This window comes from Doryrhamphus excisus, chromosome 19 (assembly GCF_030265055.1).
Source record: "Doryrhamphus excisus isolate RoL2022-K1 chromosome 19, RoL_Dexc_1.0, whole genome shotgun sequence".
In the NCBI taxonomy this organism is placed as follows: domain Eukaryota; kingdom Metazoa; phylum Chordata; class Actinopteri; order Syngnathiformes; family Syngnathidae; genus Doryrhamphus; species Doryrhamphus excisus.
The window spans coordinates 5,448,435-5,462,500 of NC_080484.1; the positions used below are offsets into that span (position 1 = coordinate 5,448,435).

Here is a 14,066-nt window from a genome sequence, read left to right on the forward strand (position 1 = left end):
GGTGGGACTAGCTAGTCGCTGTTAGCTGAGGGTTAGCAGTATCACAGTATTTAGCCAGTCCATGTTAGCAGTGTGTTTGCCCTTGTTAGCCAAGTAAATCATCGCAATTGATCCTTTTAGCTATATGCTAGTATGTTTACTATTGTTTCATATATAAGTAAGGCCGGTGGGACTAGCTAGTCGCTGTTAGCTGAAGGTTAGCAGTATCATGGTATTTAGCCAGCCCATGTTAGCGGTGTGTTTGCCCTTGTTAGCTAAGTAAATCATCGCAATTGATCCGTTTAGCTATATGCTAGTATATTTACTATTGTTTCATATATAAGTAAGGCCGGGGGGACTAGCTAGTCGCTGTTAGCTGAAGGTTAGCAGTATCATGGTATTTAGCCAGCCCATGTTAGCGGTGTGTTTGCCCTTGTTAGCTAAGTAAATCATCGCAATTGATCCGTTTAGCTATATGCTAGTATATTTACTATTGTTTCATATATAAGTAAGGCCGGGGGGACTAGCTAGTCGCTGTTAGCTGAAGGTTAGCAGTATCATGGTATTTATCCAGCCCATGTTAGCAGTGTGTTTGCCCTTGTTAGCCAAGTAAATCATCGCAATTGAGCCTTTTAGCTATATGCTAGTATGTTTACTATTGTTTCATATATAAGTAAGGCCGGTGGGACTAGCTAGTCGCTGTTAGCTGAAGGTTAGCAGTATCATGGTATTTAGCCAGTCCATGTTAGCAGTGTGTTTGCCCTTGTTAGCCAAGTAAATCATCGCAATTGATCCTTTTAGCTATATGCTAGTATGTTTACTATTGTTTCATATATAAGTAAGGCTGGTGGGACTAGCTAGTCGCTGTTAGCTGAGGATTAGCAGTATCACAGTATTTAGCCAGTCCATGTTAGCAGTGTGTTTGCCCTTGTTAGCCAAGTAAATCATCGCAATTGATCCCTTTAGCTATATGCTAGTACGTTTACTATTGTTTCATATAGTATAAGTAAGGCCAGTGGGATTAGCTAGTCGCTGTTAGCTGAAGGTTAGCAGTATCATGGTATTTAGCCAGTCCATGTTAGCAGTGTGTTTGCCCTTGTTAGCCAAGTAAATCATCGCAATTGATCCTTTTAGCTATATGCTAGTATGTTTACTATTGTTTCATATATAAGTAAGGCCGGTGGGACTAGCTAGTCGCTGTTAGCTGAAGGTTAGCAGTATCATGGTATTTAGCCAGTCCATGTTAGCAGTGTGTTTGCCCTTGTTAGCCAAGTAAATCATCGCAATTGATCCTTTTAGCTATATGCTAGTATGTTTACTATTGTTTCATATATAAGTAAGGCTGGTGGGACTAGCTAGTCGCTGTTAGCTGAGGATTAGCAGTATCACGGTATTTAGCCAGTCCATGTTAGCAGTGTGTTTGCCCTTGTTAGCCAAGTAAATCATCGCAATTGATCCTTTTAGCTATATGCTAGTATGTTTACTATTGTTTCATATATAAGTAAGGCCGGTGGGACTAGCTAGTCGCTGTTAGCTGAAGGTTAGAAGTATCATGGTATTTAGCCAGTCCATGTTAGCGGTGTGTTTGTTAGCTAAGTAAATCATCGCAATTGATCCTTTTAGCTATATGCTAGTATGTTTACTATAGTTTCACATAAGAGTAGGCCTAAGTCCGGCAGAATTAGCTAGCTGCTGTTAGCTGAACGTTAGCAGCATGGCAATATTATTATCCATATTGTTTTACCTAGCCACTAGCAGGGTTATGGCTAGCCTTTATTAGCTTCATGTTAGCAATGCCATGTCATGTCATCACTGTAATAGCATTAGCTTTCAGTTAGCTTCTTATAATGTTAGCAAAATGTTCCAAAATGTCACTGCTATGTTAGCAGTGTTGAAGACTACTATTAATATTACTTATTATGGACCTGTAGCATAGCCACGATTGTTTAGATGGCCTCTGTTAGCACAATGCTAGCAGTTTAATTCATGTCAGCAATGCTGTAGCAATGTTGGAAAAATTGTGTTAGCTGACAGTAGCTTTACAACTACTTACTTCTGCTTCTGCTTGGGTAGTAGCTGTATTTCTATGCTAGCAATGCTACTATAAAGGAGTTATTGTAAGGTTATCCTACGTTGTCATGGCTACCGGTTGTGTTTTCATTGTGTTCGCCTTAGGTTTGATCTTTTTTCCAAAATCTATTTCTCCTCAAGCCTGGCGTCCATACCCAAGTATTCCCAAATCATTGACATCAGCATTGTAGTGCCTCTCCTGCTCTGTGTGTCCGCCCCCGCTTGCCCCCCTCACCTCTCTCCAGCCCAGTCACCCGGTCCACACTCCACATCCTCTCTAGGCGTCGGTGCTGCTTGCCTGGCTCTCGAGTGGCACTCTCCAGGTCCAATGACCCTTGGCTTCGTGAGGGCACGGCGCTGCAGGAGTCGCAGGCCAGCCCGCCGCACTCCGCGTCCCCTTTAGCGCTGTTGTCCCCCCAGCTACGGATGTTGTGGGCGCTGACGGACGTCTGCAAGGGGGGCTGGACAAGGTGGTGATGGTGGTGGTGGTGCGCCACTACGTGGTGGGAGTGCTGGTTGCTGCTCCCGCTCGCCCCACAGGCTCCTCCTCCTCCTGCTGCTCCGCTTGGTCCTGGATGGTGGTGGTGGTGGTTGCCGCCATGGTGGTGGTGGCCGCCGCGCCCGCCTCCGGCATGCTGGGTAGGGGACGACGAAGAGGAGGACGGGGAGGTGGAGGGCTGGATCAAGGTAGCGTGGCCCCCCTTGGGTCCTCCACTCCCTGACCTCTCCTTGAGGACGTCCAGTTCTAGGCTCTCCTTGCTGCCCCGCCCGCCGCTCATCAGCATACCGTGCCGAGTGGTGATGGTGTAGACACGGGCCGGGTGGAGGCTGCACTGCACGGCCTTCTGCTCGTCCTCCTCTGCCGAGAAGCTGCGCTCCAAGGAGAGACGCACCGGCTTACCGGAGACGCTGATGGAAGGCGCCTGTTGTGGACCCAAAGGAGTCTTTGCTGCCGAGTTCTGCACTCTGTCGTCCGAGTCCTTGTCCAAGTCCAACTGAAGCTGGTGGTCGTTGGGCCCGGTTGGCGACTCTGGATCAGCGGCCACCAAGGTCTCACACAGGAGATGAGCTGGAATTTGGACAAGGGAAGGGACAATCATCACTAAGGACGGAACATTCAGAGCGATTGAGTGAAGGATGAAAAAGCGCTAAAGCGTCCGCGCAGGTCAGCCTTGCAATTCGAATGGAGGACAGAATGGACAGAGACAATGACGGCAGGACGGCAGGACGGCAAGACGCTGACCTGATCCGTTTCGGTTGTCGGGGTGTGTGTGGGACAGGTAGTCTCCGAATGCTCGTGCCGCTCTGTGGACACACACACACACACACACACACACATATAAAGCCGTCACTTTCGAGATAATTGAGTCAAGTACGGCGGCGGTAGGGGCTACACGACTGCTGCCAGCAATGGGGGAGAGCTGCGGTTCATGGGTGGGGGGCATGAATGCTGACATTTATTGTGGCGTTCTGATGAGATGATCAATGAGATGCAGTGTTTCCCGTACGGTCGCCATCCGCCATGTTTGTTTTCTCTGTTGCTGTAACCGTAACACAGTGTTTTTCCACAACAGGGTCGTGGAACCACAGCAAACAAATATCAGCTAATGCATCTGTCTGCACTCTGCACACACACACACACACATTGACGGCTTCACAGACAGTCGGAAAACACGGAACTCTTACCACACATAACTCTGCGGTCGCTACATTATCATTATTGTAGATTTGATATGAGGTTGTAATAAATATATATCATATATAGCTATAAATAGATATAGTGTTGTGGTTAGCTTCTATCAGCTAAATGTTAGCAAAATGTTACAAAATGTCACTGCAATATTAGCAGTGTTGAAGACTATTAGCTTATTCATTCATTCATTTTCTACCGCTTATCCTCACGAGGGTTGCGGGGGTGCTGGAGCTTATCCCAGCTGTCTTTGGGCGAGAGGCGGGGTACACCCTGGACTGGTGGCCAGCCAATCACAGGGCACATATAGACAAACAACCATTCACACTCACATTCATACCCATGGACAATTTGGAGTCGCTAATTAACCTAGCATGTTTTTGGAATGTGGGAGGAAACCAGAGTACTCGGAGAAAACCCACGCATGCACGGGGATAACATGCAAACTCCACACAGAGATGGCCGAGGGTGGAATTGAACCCTATGAGCCGCTATTAGTTTATTTCATTCATTCATTCATTTTCTACCGCTTTTTCCTCACGAGGGTCGCGGGGGTGCTGGAGCCTATCCCAGCTGTCTTTGGGCGAGAGGCGCGGTACACCCTGGACTGGTGGCCAGCCAATCACAGGGCACATATAGACAAACGACCATTCACAATCACATTCATACCTATGGACAATTAGGAGTGGCCAATTAACCTAGCATGTTTTTGGAATGTGGGAGGAAACCGGAGTACCCGGAGAAAACCCACGCATGCACGGGGAGAACACAGAGATGGCCGAGGGCGGAATTGAACCCTGTGAGCCGCTATTAGCTTATTATGGATCTGAAATCACAGTATTTAAAAATTGCAATGCAAACTATGCTTCCTATATTTTCCGGGTCAGACACCAAAACTTGCTTATTATTGGATAATGCAGGAGCCTACCCAGGTCACTGAGAGGTCAAGAAGTAAACTTCCTTTAATCAAATAGTCAGTTTGCTAATTCTGTGGCGAAAACTGTTTTGATAATTGAAAATAAGTATTTTATTTTTATTATACGGCTGCACGGTGGTCGAGTGGTTAGCACGCTAGGAGACCTGGGTTCAATCCCACCTTCTGCCATCTGTGTGGAGTTTGCATGTTCTCCCCGTGCATGCGTGGGTTTTCTCCGGGTACTCCGGTTTCCTTCCACATTCCAAAAACATGCTAGGTTAATTGGGGACTACAAATTGAGTGTGAATGGTTGTTTGTCTATATGTGTCCTGTGATTGGCTGGACACCAGTCCAGAGTGTACCCCGCCTCTTGCCTGAAGACAGCTGGGATAGGCTCTTGAGGATAAGCGGGAATAAGCTTCAGTATAGTAACATTATTAAAAAGAATAAAATCACAGACTGGTCTTGCTTAAAAATGCATGAATTTAGTTATGCTTGGTGTTAAAAAATATGATATTAATATGATATGGCTCTCACAGAACTACATTTCTAAATAAGTGGCTTTCATGGCTGTGTTAGCCAAAAAGGTTCCGACCCCTGCTATATAAATAGTATCAAACTCAATTCAAGAAACTACCAAGTTGAATTTGATATTTGTGATATTTGTGTTTGTTTTGGGGGTTTTGGGACCCCCAAAAGGGAGGATTAAGTTGTACAATGAATCTTTCTGTGAACTCCAGTTCCATCTTTGAATTAGTTAATTAGCAAAAATGTCATTTATAGTTGATGGCGCCATCCATGACGAACTAGCAAGCAGTTCACCCTCATTTCCAAAAGTGATCAGTGAAGTCATCGAAGTGACACCTCTCCACTAAAACAGGGTAAACAAACTCTTCTCGAGGTAGATCGCTGACTTGGTTCCAAATTGTAGTCATTCCAAAACATTGTGTTGCTGCTGGATGTTCACAGTTATACTGTAATTTTTTTTCGAAAAGAGGAAGTTGATTTATATATGTATACTGTACAGACTGAACTGGAAACTGAAACCGGTGAAATGCAAGAAAACGGAGAGCAGTGATACGAGTGTATTCATCAGCCAAATGAGTGCTGAGCATCACAAAATTCATACATGTTGGCAAGTCTGCACCAATGTTGCCCCCCCAGGAGTACTGGTTTATAGTAATGGTAATGGTTTTATTTCATTTGAACATGCATCAGATTACAATTGAATGCATCTCATAATCAGTTCACAGTTCCACATGTCCAAAAGGAGTAGGAAGAAGCAAAGCTTATTAAATCCTACCCCTCCATCTGGTACTTTTACAATCAGTAACTGTTACATTTGTTCACTTCCTGCTTTCCATAATACAGTTTGTTTTTTTTTTTTGTTTTTTTTTAATAATGTACCACGTACCGAAGTAGGAGGTGATATGAGCATCCAATGACATAATGGGTACCATAGTAAGTGTCAATATAGTGATATATATAGCACATCATGACTGGTTCAAGACTCTTCATCCTTGTATTTAGCAAACATCAACTGCTTGTATTGTTTCTTGAATTGGCTCATCGTTGTGCATTGTTTGAGGTCCTTACTCAATCCATTCCATAGTTTGATTCCACATACTGAAATGCTATGGCTTTTTAACGTAGTCCTAGCATAGAAGTGTTTCAAATGTAGTTCTTCCCTGAGATCATATTTCTCCTCTCTTGTAGAGAAGTATTGGATGACATTTTTAGCTAATTGGTTATTTTTAGCCTTATGCATTATTTTAGCTGTTTGAAGATGAACTATATCAGCAAGTTTAAGTATTTGTGATTTAAGAAATAAGGAGCTAGTATGTTCTCTGTAGGCGGCATTATGAATTATCCTTACTGACCTTTTTTGCAGTACATTTAGTGAATGAAGATTGCTTTTATAAGTTTAAGACAACAATGGACTTCCGTTCAGTGATCATTTCACTAAAGTAGAATATCAACACATTTTGGCATTCTTGCCAGTACCCAGGGACAAAAACACAACAACGAAGAAAGACAACTTGGTGAATATTTGCACAAATAAATCCTGCTTTCTTTACATAATAAATACTATTCCATGACAGCGACAAGGCTGCAAAGCAGTATTACATGTTATAGAAACATCTTTTCTCAGCCATACCATTCTGTGTTTTCACACATCTCAAATCTTCGCTATACACAAGGTTGACATCCTCTGTCTTGTTTGTTTACCTGATAGAACAGACTAGCGTAAAACATATTTAAGCAAAGTTGATGAATCATGGCAGGTACCCGTGCAGCCCTTACGCAGAAAAATGACTTTTGCAGCAAACAATTTTTCACCTCGACCTTTTCCTAGCAACTACCAAGACGTCGTCCAGAGAGCAAATATGCTTGACTAATGAATCAGGTCACTGGAGTATGCTTGCAGCCAATACCCCACCACATCACAAAGAGCAGGAAATACAGAAATATTCTTTTTTTTCCCCTTTCCTTTCCAAACATCTGAAACGGATTCACAGATTCCACACGGGCCACAGCGAGTGAAGAGAAAGCTGCTTTGCATGGTTCAGTGAAATGTCCATAAAGATGAACTAACAGTGAACCCCTCCAACAACAACTACCCACTTTACAGACAAAAATGCATCAAAGTCAACTTACAGTAAGTCAAGGGTGTCCATTCTGAAAATATCAAATATAATTAACTAAAAAAATTACAAAATTAGTCATCATTTTACAAGAATTAAATAGGAATATTATAATATTATTAGCATAGTTAAAAAAAAGTATACTTTTTAAATATTTCAAGTTGTAATATTAGAAAAAACAACAAATAAAGTTGCCATTTTTGGAAAATTAGGTTGGAGAAAAAAGTTATAATGTCATGAGAATAAAGTCAAAATATTACAGATATAAAACCAAAATATTACAAGAGGAAAATTTACAGGAAGTGAGTTGAAATAGTTGTGGGGGCGGGACACAGAGATGAAAAAAATGGCTGCAATTTTAGGACAATAAAGTCAAAATATTGAGAGAAAAATGTCATATTCTGCATGGAATGGATTTTTTTTTTAAAGTAGGTTGTGAAAAAATATAAATAATAATAATAAAAATAATAATATGGGAATAAAGTCAAAATATTAAGGGGATAAAGTCAGAATATTACAAGAAGAAATTTTACAACAATAGTTGGGGGAAAAAACATCAGTAATGGAAAAAATGTATGTATTTATGTAATTTATGAGATTAGTTGTGACATTATCCGAAATAATTTTATTACCAAAAAGTTGAAATATAAAAGAAAAAATAAATCTTTTCAACAAAATCAAATGGAAATTTTTGGAAAATTATATTGGGGGAAAAATGTCATAATATTACAAAAAGAAAATGTATGGATATGATTTATGAAGAAAATTAGAAATATTTTGGAAAAAAAAATTGGGGAAAAAAGTAGATTTTTGTATATGGATGTATATGGATTTTTTTTACAAAAATATACCCAAAAATTTTACAAAATATCAAACATCCTTTCATTGTTCACTACGTGGCCTTCCATTCCTGAATGTCCTCAACTCCTGCTTCCACGCCGGTGTCGTACCAAGCAGGACAACGGCGCCAAGTGAAATAAAAATGCCAAGTAGGCACTCGAGTGTTTGCCCTCGACAAGGAGCATCCATCAGTCCACCGCCAGACTCCCTTGGGGATTTGGAGGACTTTCACTTTCCTGGGCGACTCGGCACGTGTTCCAACCGCCAGCTAGCTCACCCCTCAGGCTAAAAATAGAACACCATGCAACGCTTCTGCAACTCCGTGCAGAATGTACATCAAGGAATGTACACAACATGGAGCTTAGTAAAAAAAATAAGGTTATGACGGAGTGTACAGGGCAGCACGATGCCAACGTGTCTGCTTCCTCCAGGTGATGTCATCCGTTTCAGGACCACGCTGACGAATATGCAGCAGTTGTCCTTCTGATGTCGCATGTTTTATTCAACAGGCCGCTCCACGACAGTCGGGGCAAACAATGACGCCAAACACGTCATCGGGGAGTCAATAAGGAGAATGAAACCCATACTAACTAGCTAGCGAGAGCGTGAGCAACTCCCGTCAGTCCATCCATTAAAAACACCTTCTTTACCCTGTGACAGCTCATTTGGAATCAAATGCATTCTGGGAGCTCTCTGAGTAGATGCATTAGCATGATAGGTATTCATAGCAAACAGGGCTTTCATATATACTGTATACACACATCTACTGTACTCTATATATCAGGGGTGGGCAAACTACGGCCCGGGGGCCACATGCGGCCCACTAAGCGTTTGAATCCGGCCCGCCAGTTGCTTTCTATGGTAATGGTAATGGTGAATGAGAGAAAGTGCGGCTTTAAGTGTGACAAAAATATCGATATATCTAACTACAAGTGGAACCTCGGTTAGCGTACGCCCTGGTTAGCATGTTTTTGGGTTAACATTGAAAATGTACATCAAAATTTTGCATGTGTTTGTACATTTTCAGGTTAGCTTGCAATATGGTAATGGTTTAATTTCATTTGACCATGCATCAGATTACAATTGAATGCATCCCATAATCAGTTCCCAGTTTCACATGTCCAAAAGGAGTAGGAAGAAGCAAAGCTTATTAAATCCTACCCCTCCATCTGGTACTTTTACAATCAGTAACTGTTACATTTGTTCACTTCCTGCTTTCCATAATACAGTTTAAGGTTTTTTTTGTTGTTTTTTTTTAAATAATGTACCGAAGTACGAGGTGATGTGACACTACAATGACATAATAATTCGATCACTTCCTGCTTTCCTAATATGGTTGAAGATTTGTTTTTTGTTTTTTTTTTGTCATGTACCGAAGTATGAGGTGATATGACCATCCAATGACATAATGGGTACCATAGTAACTGTCAATATAGTGATTTATTGTATTTATTAGTGATTATTTCGCAAACATCAACTGCTTCTAATTATTTCAAATTTTAACATACAACAGCTGGCAATAAGTCAAGTCGGATGTATGATTCAGAAAAAAAACTGTAAAATTCAATTTCGTAATATGCTGTGATCTGATGTTTAAAGCTCCTGAAAAAAGTGACATGAGAACATACAACTGACACTTTTACAGATAAAATTAGACTAATAATTCAATGCGGACTGTCAGAATTATAAGCGTAAAATAGTGCGTATTAAATATATATTCTGCCCCCCCGAGACAATTTTGTTAACTCAAAGCGGCCCGCGAGTCAAAAAGTTTGCCCACCCCTGCTATATATACTCTATGTAGTTTTTTCTTGATAACATTACAACAATACCTTCTTGAAAAAAACAACAATAAGGTAGTGTACGTATTACGCCAATATTTATGAGGCGATTAATCGATTAAAAATGAGAAAAAAGTCATGATTTGATGACAATGAATATATATATATATATATATATATATATATATATACATATATATATATATACATATATATGTGAAAAATATAAAAAATATCACAAGAAAAAAGTTAGCATTTCACAAGAATTAAGTCATAATATCCAGAGAAAAAAGTTCTAAATATCATGAAAAAAAATAGAAATTTGATTCCAAAAAAATCTCAATATGTCCTAAGAAAAATCTTAATTTTAAATGAATATTTTTAGGACAAATAAAATCTAAATATTTAAACAAAACATAAATATCACAAGAAAAAAGTAATATTTTACAAGAAATAAGTCATAATATCGAGAGAAAGAAGTTCTGAATATCATGAAAAATTTTTTTTTGAATTGATTCCAAAAAAGTCTGAATGTGTCATTAGAAAAATCTTAATTTTAAATGAATATTTTTTAGGACAAAATAAAATCTAAATATTTAAATAAATATCACAAGAAAAAAGAACTAATTTTACAAGAATTAAGTCATAATATCCAGAGAAAAAAGTTCTGAATATCGTGAAAAAAAATGATTTAAAAAAATCTGAATATGTCATGAGAAAAATCTTCATTTTAAACGAATATTTTTTATAATAAAAAATAAAAGAAAGTAAAAAGTAAATAGTAAATAGTAAAAGTAAAGAGAAAGTAAGTCATTTTAAAGTTTGAAATATGTAAAAAAATAACAAATAAAAAATTTTCACATTACAAAAAAAGTATTGATTTCAAAGAAAAAGACCACACATTAAGAGAAAAATGTTGTGAATATCACACAAAAAAGACATAATTCAATGAAGAATCGAGAGCGAGCAGAAAAGACGATCGCGAGCGCAGAAAACAGAAGCGAGCGAAAGCGGAAATCATAAAGTGAGAGGAGATTTAGCAAAAGTTGGGGGGGGGGGGTGCAGAATTTGATGCCGTCCTCCAGTTGTGAAACAAAACCACAGCAACTGAGAAACCAAGAGTGTGACACACGACACAGTGAAAGACCAAAACAAAGCAAACATCAAATATGAAGCCCGTGTGGGCCGTCTGGACCTGCTGCACACACAAACCCCCACTCTGCTTTGTAACTTAGAAATCGCCGGTGACAGCTGGGTTGAAAAAAAAATAATCCCAATAAGCGAATCCACTTCCGTGGTTTGTGCCCCTGTAGGCCAATGATGAAGGCTAACTAATATCTTCGTTCAAAGGCTGTAGGCGAGCCTGCCATCAAAGTCCTAATCTCATACATGTGAAGAGGTACTTTCGGGAGCAAGATGCTCCACACTAAAAGTCATCCAGACCTTTTCTAGGCCAAGCCAAGAGGCCAACGCCGACGTGAAGCAGACTTCAGAGAGCCAAAGACAAAAGACGAGCACCTGTCCACCACGCCGCATTTGCATCCTTTCATCTTTTTACCAACCCTCGCCGTGCCCTCCCACCCTTCGGGGTTTGACGCCCGAGCGTTTCCTGAGAGCGCCATCAAAGCCTCCAATGGAGCGCCTCCATTGAAGACTGCCATTGTGCCCATCAGGAGAGGCTACAGGAGTAGGATCGGGGGGGGGGGGGGGGGGGTGACCCATTTGGGAAGCAGTCATCCATAAACATGACAAACATTCATGGCCGTCCTCGTCTTTCGCCGTCCTCTAAACAACACCGACCAAATGAGACTAGCCTCATTTCGGATTTACAGAATGCCCCAAACGCCTCTCCATGCTGTGTTCCATTTGATGATATAGTTATTATTTCATATCATAAATGCACCAATGCAAAACATTAGCATTCGCAACCAACAGCCATGGCTGTAGGCAACCTAATCCTTATAAGTATCTTCATTATCTATAGTTCTGTGTGCGCTTTAAAATATTGTACACAGCTGTCGGCGTGAAAACCCACTTGGTTAACTCGTACTGCTGTTTCCGGTCAACTCATCTGTGCTATTAATGCTGACTCAGCACCTTTATCGAGATTACAACATTGGTTCTGTAGCTGCTATGCTTCGACCACAATATACTTGTGGTCGAAGAGCTATGTTTTATTTACTACTTTCTCATGCACACCCGCCCTAACTCTAAAGATTTTTTTTTGGTCATTTATACTGCCAATATTACAACATTGGTTCTGTTGTGGGAATATACTTCATAAATGACCGTATGGCTGAAGAGCTAAGTTTTCTTTCCACTTTGTCATGCACACCCCGTTTTAACCCTATCCATGTTTTTTTTTTTTTGGCATTTATATTGTCAGTATTACAACATCGGTTCTGGTGCTGCTGGGGTGCGCAGCATACTTGTTCAAAGAACCGAGTTTTCTATCCACTTTCTCATACACACCCGCCCAACCTAACCATTTTTTGTCATCTATAATGTTGATATTACAACTTCGGTTCTGGTGCTGCTTGGGGTGTGCAGCATACTTGTTCAAAGAGCAGAGTTTTCTTTTCACTTTCTCATACACACCCACCCAACCTAACCATTTTTTGTCATCTATAATGTCAATATTACAACATTGGTTCTGTTGTGGCAATATACTTGTTCATAAATGACCATATGGCTGAAGAGCTAAGTTTTCTTTCCACTTTGTCATGCACACCCCGTTTTAACCCTATCCATGTTTTTGTATTTTTGGGCATTTATATTGTCAGTATTACAACATCGGTTCTGGTGCTGCTGGGGTGTGCAGCATACTTGTTCAAAGAGCTGAGTTTTCTTTCCACTTTCTCATACACACCCGCCCAACCTAACCATTTTTTGTCATCTATAATATCGATATTACAACATTGGTTCTAGTGCTGCTGTTCATAAATATTCATAAATGTTTCTTTCCACTTTGTCATGCACACCCCATTTTAACCCTATCCATGTTTTTGTATTTTTTTATTATCATTTATATTATCAGTATTACAACATTGGTTCTGTTCATAAATGACCGTGTAGCCAAAAACCTGATCTTTCTTTCTTTCTTTCACTTTCTCATACACCCCCCATTTTTACTTAGTACTTTTAATTATAAGACAAAATAAGACATAAATAAGATACAATATGGACGCACACGTTAGCACTGGGAGTGATTGAGCAGTTATTGTCTCATCAACATAACAATACTGACACCAGGTGACCAATGTAGACTACTACATATCATCATAATGTCCGCCAAGTGGGGAGGGATTACTATTTTCAAAAAATTAGCCGAAGGATTAGCAGTTAGGACAGGAGGTACCCAAATCAGCTAAAATACAAATACAAGGCAGAAAAAGCATTCAAACTGTGAATGTAGTATCCTACATTGGCCACTAGGTGTCAGCAATTCCTCACCGAGACAAGGGCCAGACGTGACGTTATTGCAGGTTGAAATGATCTGTCCAGCACAATAATAATAATAATAATAATAATAATAATAATAATAATAATAATAATAATAATAATAATAATAATAATAATAATAATAATAATAATAATAATAATAACAACACAATAATCATAATCACAACACGGGCGACTGCTGGGGCCATACCCCATGGCAAGCTAAAACCTCATTCTCAACTTCCACATCACTCATCTGTCCGCCCAGAATTTTTTAATTTAGTATTTTTATTTGTATTTTTTTATTAATTTATTTTGTCTAGTTGTCTTTGATTATATCTACTCTATTGGGTGACATGCATGTAAAGATTATTATAGGGCTGTTATTTCATGTCTAGAGAGCTCTAATAATGTTAAAAAAAAACATTTAGAAAATAGTAAGCAGGTTTTTACCACGATTCATTTACCTACAAACTATGAAAATATTCAATTTATTCATATTAAATACTACTTGACTTAGCGGTCGAGTCTGGAACCAATTAACTGATAAACAAGGGACAACTTTATTCAACTTTGGTTCCGTTCGTTACAATTTATGCTGGATTTTGTTTACATTTTCCAAATATTTCTACTTCATACTAAAAATCTTATTTTTCTCATATTTTGATTTTATTCCAGGAATATTTCCAAATAAAAAAAATTGC

General features: G+C 39.7%; 1 protein-coding gene across 1 annotated transcript in view; it reads right to left on the reverse strand.

The window, feature by feature from the left end:
* nsmfa (NMDA receptor synaptonuclear signaling and neuronal migration factor a) overlaps positions 1–14,066 on the reverse strand; it is a 39,152-nt gene that overhangs the window by 23,749 nt on the left and 1,337 nt on the right. Inside the window, 2 exon segments of the mRNA XM_058056142.1 lie at positions 2,285–3,118; positions 3,293–3,354. Coding sequence (XP_057912125.1) covers positions 2,285–3,118; positions 3,293–3,354 — 896 coding nt within the window.